The sequence below is a fragment of the Bubalus kerabau genome, chromosome 14 (genome assembly GCF_029407905.1).
Source record: "Bubalus kerabau isolate K-KA32 ecotype Philippines breed swamp buffalo chromosome 14, PCC_UOA_SB_1v2, whole genome shotgun sequence".
NCBI classification, from domain to species: Eukaryota; Metazoa; Chordata; class Mammalia; order Artiodactyla; family Bovidae; genus Bubalus; species Bubalus kerabau.
In genome coordinates, this window is record NC_073637.1 from 3,374,095 (window position 1) to 3,384,419 (window position 10,325).

Here is a 10,325-nt window from a genome sequence, read left to right on the forward strand (position 1 = left end):
CCAGGCTGGGTTCATCCCTGTGGGAGGGGAGAGGAGAGAGGAGCGGGGCCACCTCCATGTACATTAAAAAGTGAGATTTCACTTGCCATTGCGACAGTTTTCTTCTTATAAAATACTAGACACTTGTGAGGAACCAGGTAGAAGCCCTGATAGATAAATGCCCCCAGCACATGGCTAGGCTGCCCCTGGTGACGTCCTGCCTGTAGTCTCTCCAGACTTTTCCTTCTGTGCACAGATGGTTGGTTGCATTTAAGAATGAATTAAACTGTAGAAGTCATATAATAGTATAGAGAATGAGGGGAGGGCTCTCTGGGTTATGGCCCCATCTCAGTTGACCCTAGAGGTCCCCTGCTCTGGGCACACCCGCGGCTCCACAGATTACTACCCAGTCACCAAGCCCTGGGTAACCGGCCACCTCTGGTCCCCTAGTCCGGCTCTCAAGGCTTCTCGCGTTGGAGGCTTCCCACCTGCGCCCGACCCCCATCCCTGCCCCCACCTAGCTCTGAGCCCCATTCTCCGTCAGGAGGCCAGATCTAGGCGGATGGGCAGCTGGGGGCCGATTCCTAACGTGGTGTAGGCCTGGCAGCCCTCCGGCCTTGGGACAGCCCCCGCGCCCCGCCCGTGCCGGGTCGGTCCAGCCCCTGAGCCTCAAGTCCCACCAGCCGCGCAGGCTCCGGCCCCCACGCTTGGGTCCCTGACCCCACCTTCGCTGCTCCGCGCGCGACTCCCTCTGCACCTGCACCGCATAGCGGGGGCACCGGGCGCCCGGCGGTGAATCCCGCCGCACCGAGGTGCCAACAACTTTGTTGACTAAATTCCTGAACCCGCCTGAACCGCGAAGCTAAAAATAACCAGCGCTCCCGCGCAGCGCCCGGCCAGGCCGCGCAGCGTCACCCGTGTCGAGAGGCCGGAATGTCCCCCCGCCACTACGCTAGCAGGCTGAACGCGGGCTCCCCGATGGACCGACGGAAAAAATCTTGGGAAGGGGCTGCGGGGTCACGGCCAGCCGGCGGCGGGGGGACGAGGTAAACAAGGAGCACCCCTCGCCCCGATCCCCGAAGCTCTGGCCACTCCGTGGAGGACGCGAGGCATCGGAGGCCGCAGGCCTGGCCCCGCGCCCCCCGCGCGCCCCCGGCTCCCCAGGCCCTGCCCGTGCAGCCCCCCGAGGCGGCCACCAGAGGGCCCTGCCCCTCCTCTCCCGGGCAGCGGGTCACCACCCCTTCCCACAGCTGTTCCCTGCAGGAGACTGACAGCTGGGCCCCTGGTTGCCATGGGGATATGCAAATTAGGTGGCGGGTCGGGGGCTCTTATTGGTCCGGAGGCGCGTACTCCTCCCAGAGAGGCGGGCCCAGGCGCCCGGCCCTATAAAGGGGAGCGCGCGGCGCGGAGCTTGGCGGTAGAGGCGGGGCTGGCCGTTCGCGGGCGGAGCGCGGGGAACCCAAGTAGCCTGAGGCGGTGGCTGCACCGCCGCCCGCCCGGCCATCGCCGGGCCGCTGGCGGGGGCGTACAGGGGACCGCGGCCGGCCTGCATCCGCTGGGGAGCGACCCAGGATTGCGCGAGAGGCCCTACCGGCGGCGTCCCCATTGGCCACCCCAGAGTTGGCCGAGTGAAACTTTTCCCTTCGCGCTTCGGCTCGGAGTCCGCGCCTCTCGCTTCCCGGACCCACCGCCCGTGGGAAGCGAAGGGGGGGGACAGGCCCTCGGCTCGCCCCCCCCCCCGGCCCCGCCTCCCGTCGGGGCTCAGCCGGGCGAGGCGGCGGGGCCCCCCAGGCGATGGCCACGGAGCTGGCGATGGGCGCCGAGCTGCCCAGCAGCCCGCTGGCCATCGAGTACGTGAACGATTTCGACCTGATGAAGTTCGAGGTGAAGAAGGAGCCGCCCGAGGCCGAGCGCTTTTGCCATCGACTGCCACCTGGCTCGCTGTCCTCGACGCCGCTCAGCACGCCGTGTTCCTCCGTGCCCTCTTCACCCAGCTTCTGCGCGCCCAGCCCCGGCACCAGCGGCGGCGCGGGGGGCGGCGGCGGCGGCGCGGCGCAGGCCGGGGCCACCCCGGGGCAGGCGAGTGGGGGCCCCGGCGCCGTCGGGGGCGCCTCGGGGAAGCCGGCGCTGGAGGATCTGTACTGGATGAGTGGCTATCAGCACCACCTTAACCCCGAGGCCCTCAACCTGACGCCCGAGGACGCGGTGGAGGCGCTCATCGGAAGCAGCCACCACGCTGGGCACCACGGCGCGCACCACCCAGCGGCCGCTGCGGCCTACGAGGCCTTCCGGGGCCAGGGCTTCGCGGGCGGCGGCGGCGCGGACGACATGGGCGCCGGCCACCACCACGGCACCCACCACGCCGCCCACCACCACCACCACGCGCCCCACCACCATCACCACCACCACCACGGCGGCGCGGGCCACGGCGGCGGCGGCACGACCCACCACGTGCGCTTGGAGGAGCGCTTCTCCGACGACCAGCTGGTGTCCATGTCCGTGCGCGAGCTGAACAGGCAGCTCCGCGGCTTCAGCAAGGAGGAGGTCATCCGGCTGAAGCAGAAGCGGCGCACGCTTAAGAACCGCGGCTACGCGCAGTCGTGCCGCTTCAAGCGGGTGCAGCAGCGGCACATTCTGGAGAGCGAGAAGTGCCAGCTCCAGAGCCAGGTGGAGCAGCTGAAGCTGGAGGTGGGGCGCCTGGCCAAGGAGCGGGACCTGTACAAGGAGAAATACGAGAAGCTGGCCGGCCGGGGCGGCCCCGGGGGCGCGGGCGGGGCCGGCTTCCCGCGGGAGTCCTCGCCGCCGCAGGCCGGGCCCGGCGGGGCCAAGGGCGCGCCCGACTTCTTCCTGTGAGCGCGGGGCCCAGAGCCAGCGCCACCGCCGAGTAGAGGCTCGCGCGGGCGGCCGGGGGCCTGGACTTGGACTCCGCAGCTCAGGGCGAGGACGCATGGCCGCGCCGAGCCTCCCCAGCGCGCCGGCCCCCGCGTGAGTGCCACCGCCTCCGGCCGGGCCGGCCCCGCGCGCCTTGTCTGCAGGCGCCGGACAGAGGCCCGTCCCTCGGCGCGGTCTCCTCTCTCCCGGCCTGCGCACCTTCCCGGGTCGCCATCCCGACGCTGTTCCAACTCCTCTGCTCGGAGCACGGCGACTCCCAGGAAGCTGGACCGGGTCGAAGTCCTTCCTGGCGTCCGCTTGTACATACGTGGAGCGCGGTTGTGCGTCCGACCTCACCCGGACCGCCGCGGGCAGCCGGCGCCGCCCTGCACCCTTGGTCTCCTTTCTTTTGGCCTCCCTACCCAGGCCTTTTGTACTCCTTTTCGAAGCGGTACTTATTTTCGAAGTATTTATATTTATTTTGCTCGGTGATCAGAAAAGGAAACCCCGGAGAAGCTCCCTTCTTCCCGCCGGGGTTGCCCTCGGATGTCCGTGTGTCCTAGCATGTGTCGCTCGCTCGGAGGGTCCTGGCCCCTGCCTGCCCGCTTGCCCGCCTGCCCCCCACCCTGCCACTGGCGTCCCCTAGAGATTGACATGGAGGAGCATTATCTATGCTGTGTTCAGTCCTGCTGCCCTACTGTACTCCGGGGTGGGGGGAGGGGGGTGGGAGCTGGCCGGGACTTCCGTGCTGCTATTTCTCTATGCACCAGATTGTATTTATGGCTCCTGGGGAAATATATCTTATTTTAACCCTCAAGAGAAGTGAAAAAAAAAAAAAAGTAATGCACAGTATTTCTAGCAGAAAAAAAAATTTTTTTTGAGAGGAGGTTTCGCCTGAATCTCCTGGCATGGAGTCCGGTGGAGAAAGTGTATAATTTTATTTTAATTTAAAATGTGTTTCGTTTTGTTTGTGGATTCTTTTTTAAACGACCTGATCACTTTTGGAGTGGCCAGAAGAGGGAGGGGAGGCCGAGCTCTGGCCCCTTTAAGCCCCCAGCCCCTGACGGCACCCTGCACCCCGGCCTGGGCTCCTTCCACGCCTGCTCGAGATACCAACTGCAGGAGATACCAACTCCTTGCAAGTTTTGTTGTGCTGTGGGGTTTCGTTGGGTTCTTTTTTCATTTGCTACGAAACTGAGGAAAGAAAAAAACACACAAAATAAATTCATTTAGATCCAAAAGTTATTGGAGCCTGGCTGTTTTTTCTGTGGTTTTCGTTTCTGCTGTATTTCTTCCTGAATAGAAAGAAAAGGAGTTTCCCAAACTAAGCCCTGCCTTAGCTCCAGGTGACCCACCCCCGTTGAAGGGGGGAGTGGCCGGAGTTGTTTAAAAAGGCTGCTGCCAGGGCCCGACTGGTAGGAACCTGCCCCCGAGCTGCCCCGTGGGGAGGAGGCCGCACAGTGAGGCCCCGACCCCCACAACAGCCCAACGCAACCCCGGGCTCAAGGCCACCCTTGGTAGCACGATGTGTCCTGGGCAGGGCAAGCGCTGTCCTCAGCTCTCCTGAGCCTGCGGTCTCCCACCTGCAGGACCAAGGCCTGGACTGCGGGAGCAACGGGCAGGGCAGCACCCTGGAAACTTTGCCCTGGGGGGCTGGAGTCAGCGCAGGGGCCTGGGGTCAGCGCAGGATGCTTGGCCAGTACCTCGGTTCACACTGCGATTGGGGCAGGGTCTGGTGAACCCTGTGGTTTGCACGTTTGGAGCCCGCCGGCCTCGGCAGAGCACCCCACTATTCTGTCTGGGGGGCACCAGCTCCTCCTCTGGGCTGGGAGAGCTGCGGTTCCCGAGAGGACATCACCTGAGTTGGTCTCAGAGTCTCAATCCAAGAGGCAGAGCAAAACCGAAGGCCGCCCCCTCCCTCTTTGCTTTAGAATGAAACTTAGAACCAGGAAGCTGGGTCTCCGGGAGGAATGGAGCAAAATCCCCAAACACAGGTTGAGCAACCTAACCACCCGGGAGGGAGCAGGCTTCTCTCGGTGGGCAAAACTGCTGCTGCAGAGAGAAGTAGGAATGCAGGGATGGGGATGAATTAAGGGTAGCTGGGGAGGCTGCAGCATGGCCAGGGGGCGCCAGGAGGGTCCCTGCCAGCCTGGCCAAGGAGGAGCCCAGAGTCTGCGTGCTTGGGAGGGCCGGCCACTGGCTGGTGTGGGTGAGGGCACCTTAGTTTTCACCGCTGTCGCCTAAGGAACCACTGGGGAGTCCTCCTGGCAGAGAAAGCAGGTTGAGGGCTGCGGGCCTGACAGTATTCTTTAGGGGGAGGGAGCCAGGCTCCCTCCAGTACCCCAGGCCTCCCAGAGCCCAGTTCTCGGGGCCTGGATCCAGCGTGGGGGCTGGGGAGGCCTGGGAAAGGGGCCACCCCCACCGCAAAGCGAGCGCAGCTTGGGCTCCTGCTCGGGTTCGTCTGCTGGCCGCCGAGCCGGGCTGGTTTCACTTTCCTCTTCTGTTTCCTTTTCCTCCCTCCTTCCCTTTCCTTCCTCCCCACCCCCTTCTTTCCTCCAGTTTTCCCTCTAAGATAAAATGGAGAAGACAAATGAACCTACAAGACCTGGAAATTATTCAGGGAGACAGGAGGAGCGCTCATGTGTGAGTTTAGAGACAAATCTTTTCCCGAAAGCTTTTGAGGGGATGCAGACAATGGCAACCTACTCCAGTGTTCTTGCCTGGAGAATCCCAGGGATGGGGGAGCCTGGTGGGCTGCCGTCTATGGGGTCACACAGAGTTGGACGCGACTGAAGTGACTTAGCAGCAGCAGACCTCCTACAGGAAATTAGGCAGCCTGTGGAGAGTAGAGCAGAGGCCCCCACGTGCTCCCTCAGGGCGCCCCCTTCTAGCGGGGTGCCGCCCCCATAGGTGCTGGGAGCTGAAACTCTGCCCTCCCCGGAAGGATCGCTGCAGCCCGTGGGGGCCCAGGAGGGAGGTGCCTAGTGGAGGGCCACTGCCTCACCACACCTGGGGATCTCGGGCGCGCTCAGTGCTCGGGGTGTCTGTGCCCACGTGTGTGCCTGTGATGCAACTCGTGTCCTGTAGGTGTGAGGGGCAGTGACTGCACCGAGACCCTGGAGCCACCTGGACCAGGCTGAGAGGGACCTGGCGGGGCAGCGAGGGTCCCAGCCTGGGGTGGAGGGCGCTGCCCGTCCAGGCTGCACTGCACGCCCAGGTCTCTGGGCTTTCGTGCCCACTGGATGTTCAGGGGCCGTGGTGGCCCCTCGCTTCCCAGCTCAGCCTAACCCAGCGCCTTGGGCGGGCAGCGATGCCAGCTCACACCGCCACCCTTTACACTCTGGGAGGAGGCTCTCTGAACCATCCTGCAGACAGAAGCTGCACCTCGAAGCCTTGGGCCCACCCCCGACCCCCCACCCTGCCCCCGCCTCTGGGGGGAATCGTTTTTTCATTCAGTGTGAGTCCCAACTCGCCTCAGCCACTGGAGACTGGAGGCCAGACCAAGATGACAGCCCTGCCCTGAGCGGGGAGAGATGGCTGAGCGCCTGGAGGAAAGGAGGGGGCGGCAATTCCGGGGGGCCTGGGATGTTAGAGCAGATCTGGGACAGCCTGGAGGGCGGCGTGCAGGCAGTGTTCCCAGGGGCCAGAGTCGCTCTCCTGAGGCCTGGGGGCCAAGAGTGCGACCCTGGAGAGGACAGGGAGGCACACTCACACAAACACGCTGGACACTTCACGTGTCAACTCACTACACACGTGACACATACGATCCACACGTAGACAGCTGCACACCTGTGGCCCGCACACAGCTCCCCTAGGCTGCCCCACCTCAGGGAGTCCCTCCCTGCCCGCTGGGATCCCCAGGGCTTCCTGCCGCGACAGCCCCAGCTCCCAGCCCAGGGAGGCTGCCTGAGCTGAGAACTGGTCACCTGTACCCCACCCCAGCCTGCCCCAGCCTCTGGGGGCGGCAGCATTTCAGGCCCCGCCCCATGGGCAGAGCACCCGGCTGGGCCTCCCCCTCCACTGGTGCAGGGGTCCCTACACCCCAAACACACATTCACACACGCCACAGCTGCCTGCCCTCTGCAGCTGGTTAAGGGCTCCAGCAAAAACCCTGAGCTGGGATTTCAAGAGAGAGGCTCTGGCCCCCTTCCCCAGCTGCTGGCCCTACAGAGGGGGCTCTATACTGGGGGCACCCCAATTCCATTTGTAGCCTCCCCACCCCTCTCCATTTCCACAGCAGCCCTGCCCTCTGGAGGGGACTGTCTGCAGGCCCCTTCCTGGCCTCCTATTTATAGCTGCTTGGGGTGGGGTCAGCCAAGGCCAAGGTGTCCTCCTCCCTGGCCTCCCCATCCCCAGGATGGGCGCACATTCAGCCACATGGGCCTGGGTCTCCTCACCTCTAGCTGCTCCAGGGAGCAGACAAGCGGGAGGTTTGAGCTGGCCACAGTGATGACAGGCTGTGTCGTCCCCAGCACTTGGAGGGGACAGTTGAGGGACAGAGAAGGGCCACCAGTCAGTCCTGAGGGAGTCTAAAGCTGTCCCCTTGCTGAGCACCTCACCCTGCCTGCGGCTCTGAGCACAGGACCAGCCCACTCACCTCCCTGGGCCCTCCCTGGGTCAGCAGTTCCCCAGGCCAGAGTCACCCCCACCCGCTTGCTGGGGAGGCCCTGTTAGGGTGCTGGGAACTCGGCTTTGGCCCTGCCCGCCCACCCAGATACAAGCCCAGCCCACCTCGCCACCAGGGGACACTGGCCCCAGTGGAGAAGAGCCAGTCTGGAAAAGAAGGCCTCCTTTTCTCCAGGGGAGGGGGCTCATTCATTCACTCGGAACTATCCACTAGGCACTACTGCCTGCCAGGCCTGTTCTTGGAGGTGAGGTCAGACCTGGGAGCAGGGAGCCCACCGCCTCCAGCCCGGGGCAGTGGTGCAGACCAGCTGTAGGGGCTGGCGCCGGGCGGGGGCAGGCAGCAGAGACCCACCGCTGACACCTGGGGCCCCAAGACCTGGGATAGAACTTTCCTGGCAGGGATCTGGGGGAGGAGAATGTAGCCGGGAGGGGTGGGGTGAGGCGTGCAGGCAAGAGGAGCTCTTTGAGGGTGGGGCTGCCTGAGAGGACCTCCGGGAGGGGCGCTGCGTAGGGAGTGGAGGGTGATGGTCCCTCGGGTAGGGGGTGGGGAGCCGGGCCCGGGCTGCAGCGTCCCCATGGGGCAGAGTTTAGGGCCGGAGCCCCCACCCCCAGAGGGCCCAGAGGACACTTCGCTGGAGGCCAGCCAGGGAGGGCCGGGGAGCCAGGGCCTGAACTCGGCAAGTGCGGGGCGGAGAAGCGCGGAGGCCGCCGGCGCTGGCTCCTGGACGCCGGCGGAGGAACGCCGGCCCGGGAGGCGGAGGCGCGCTCCCATCCCTAAGGGCCAAGTTCCGAAGGAGCAGATCAGTGGAGATGGGCGAGGACCGGCGGTGGGGGCCAGGCTGCGGTGGGCGCCGGCAAGGCTGGGGGCGGCAGAAAGGCTGGGGCTGCCGTGCTGGAAGGGGTGGGCTGCGGGGACGGCCGGGAACAGGGGGCCGCGGGGCGCGCCCCCCGACACCCTCACTGGGACCGAGCCCACGGCACACGTGCCCCGGGCTGTTCACGAGGCTGTCGCCGCCGGCGCCGCAGCGACGAGTAATTTGCGGTTGGCGGGCTCAGCGCCTGCTAATGCGCAGTGACACCGCTCAGCTGCGGAGGGCTCGAGCTGTCACAGCCGATTACCCGCGACCCGGCAGGAAAGGAGGCTGGGGGCGGGGGCGGGGGACAGGATGAGGCGGCGACCGCCGGCGCGGGGCCAGCCAGGGGCCGGCCAGGGGCACCGGGCGGGGGCGGGGCCTCCCCGGCTCCTCTTCATCCCTGGCCCCCTCCTTAAGAAAGCTTCCAGGTGGACCTTGCTTCCTCCCCGAGGGAGGAGAACCGGGTCGGAACATTCTCACGACTCGGCTAGAGCCCTGCTAAAATGCAGGTGCCTGACTTGCATTTCTAGGGCGCTCAGACTGAAGTCACAGAGCAGGCGGCAGAGACCAGGTTTTCTTTGGGGCCCGAGTTGGTCGCAGGAGGAGGCAAGTGTTGGGGGTAGAGAGTCCTGCAGGGAGACCCCCCAAAAGTCAGGGGGTGGTGCTGAAAGAAGCAGGCGGTGGGTGTGGGATGTCAGCCCAGTGCTGGCAGGAGCCAAGGGGGAGGGGTGCTCCAGCTGCCCGCGGCAGCAGCCCTCCGCCTGTCTCTCTTGGCCCTGCTCTCCCATGAGCCTCACCACGCCCTCCACGCTGGCCTCCCTGACTCTGGAGTCCTTGCTGGCTGACACCCCATGGAGGGGGCTGAGGCCAGCTACAATCAGCCATGCCAGGCTCAAAGGCCCCCGCCTTCCCAGACCACTGCCCTCAGCCCCATCCCATCCCACTCCATCTCCTTTCCTCTCACCCTGCCCCTTGGGCCTCTCCACCTGGACACTTGCATCGCTCTAGTCTGGTCCCAGCCCTCCAGGGGACCGGCCTCCCTTCTTTCCCACGGCCCTCCTCTGATGGCCCTCTGTCCCGCCCTGTCCTTAGAGAGAGCCCAGGAATGTCGTGGAGTGTCCAGCATGCACCAGACTCCAGATCTCCTGATGGCCTCCTGGGAATGGTCCTGGGGTGGCAATGGCTCGTTCTGCAGATGAGGGGCTGGGTGTGGAGGCTGGGCATGGGGGAGGAGGCTCAGCGGGGCCCCAGAGACCAGCTGATGATGCCCAGGTGCCCAGTTGCTCTGCTAAGGATGGTCCCGCTGCCCCTTCTTCCTCAGTGACAGACCTGGGGGAGCAGTGGGGACCCCTCATGGCTCCCTCTCTGTAGGGCACAGTTGCCCCAGGGAGCGCTGAGGACACAGCAGGAGCAGGATGCCCTCTGCTCCCCTGAGACAGCAGGGGTTTGAAACAACCGGCGGAGGTTAGGGCCCACCCAGAGCCTGACCCCAGCTTCTCCCTCCTGCTTCTGGTCTCTCCTCTTCAGCTCCAGGCAGGAGCTGCCTGTGGCTCCCCAGTGCCCTCACCCCCAGCTCCTGAGGGTCTGACCACAGCTCTGGGGCCTTAGGGCTCTCTGATTCCTCTCCCAGGCGGCTCTTCCTTCTTGTCGCCTCAGCTGACTCTGACCCTTTCCTAGTATCCCCTTTGCTGAACCCTATGTAGGTCCCCTGCTCATCCACCCCAGACACAGGCGGTAGACAGAGGGCTTTTCGCCCCACCATGAGCAGTGAAGGTCCCGCCATGTGGCCAGCAGATCAGCCCAGTTCCACTGCCCTTGGCTGGGGCCGCAACACAACTGACCCCTCCCCATTCCAGGGCACCCCCAGAGTGTGGAGCTGGGGAAGGAGCCAGAGGGGCCCTGGTGGGTGGTGGGGGATGGTCCCTGACCCGCATCCCTGGGCCGGAGGAGGCTTTCCTCCAGCGCTGACTGCGGAGGTGAGGAGGGCCGCCGTTC

At 65.3% G+C, this 10,325-nt stretch overlaps 1 protein-coding gene across 1 annotated transcript; it reads left to right on the top strand.

Moving 5' to 3' along the window:
• Nucleotides 1–1,368: 1,368 nt before the first annotated feature.
• MAFA (MAF bZIP transcription factor A) lies at nt 1,369–4,387 on the top strand. The gene has a single exon (XM_055545620.1). It carries the CDS (start codon nt 1,774–1,776, stop codon nt 2,830–2,832), a length of 1,059 nt encoding a protein of 352 aa, XP_055401595.1. The 5' UTR covers nt 1,369–1,773; the 3' UTR covers nt 2,833–4,387.
• Nucleotides 4,388–10,325: the final 5,938 nt, after the last annotated feature.

Coding starts and splice junctions, on each gene's coding strand:
- MAFA (XM_055545620.1), top strand. CDS start 1,774: ATGGCCACGGAGCTGGCGATGGGCGCCGAGCTGCCCAGCAGCCCGCTG.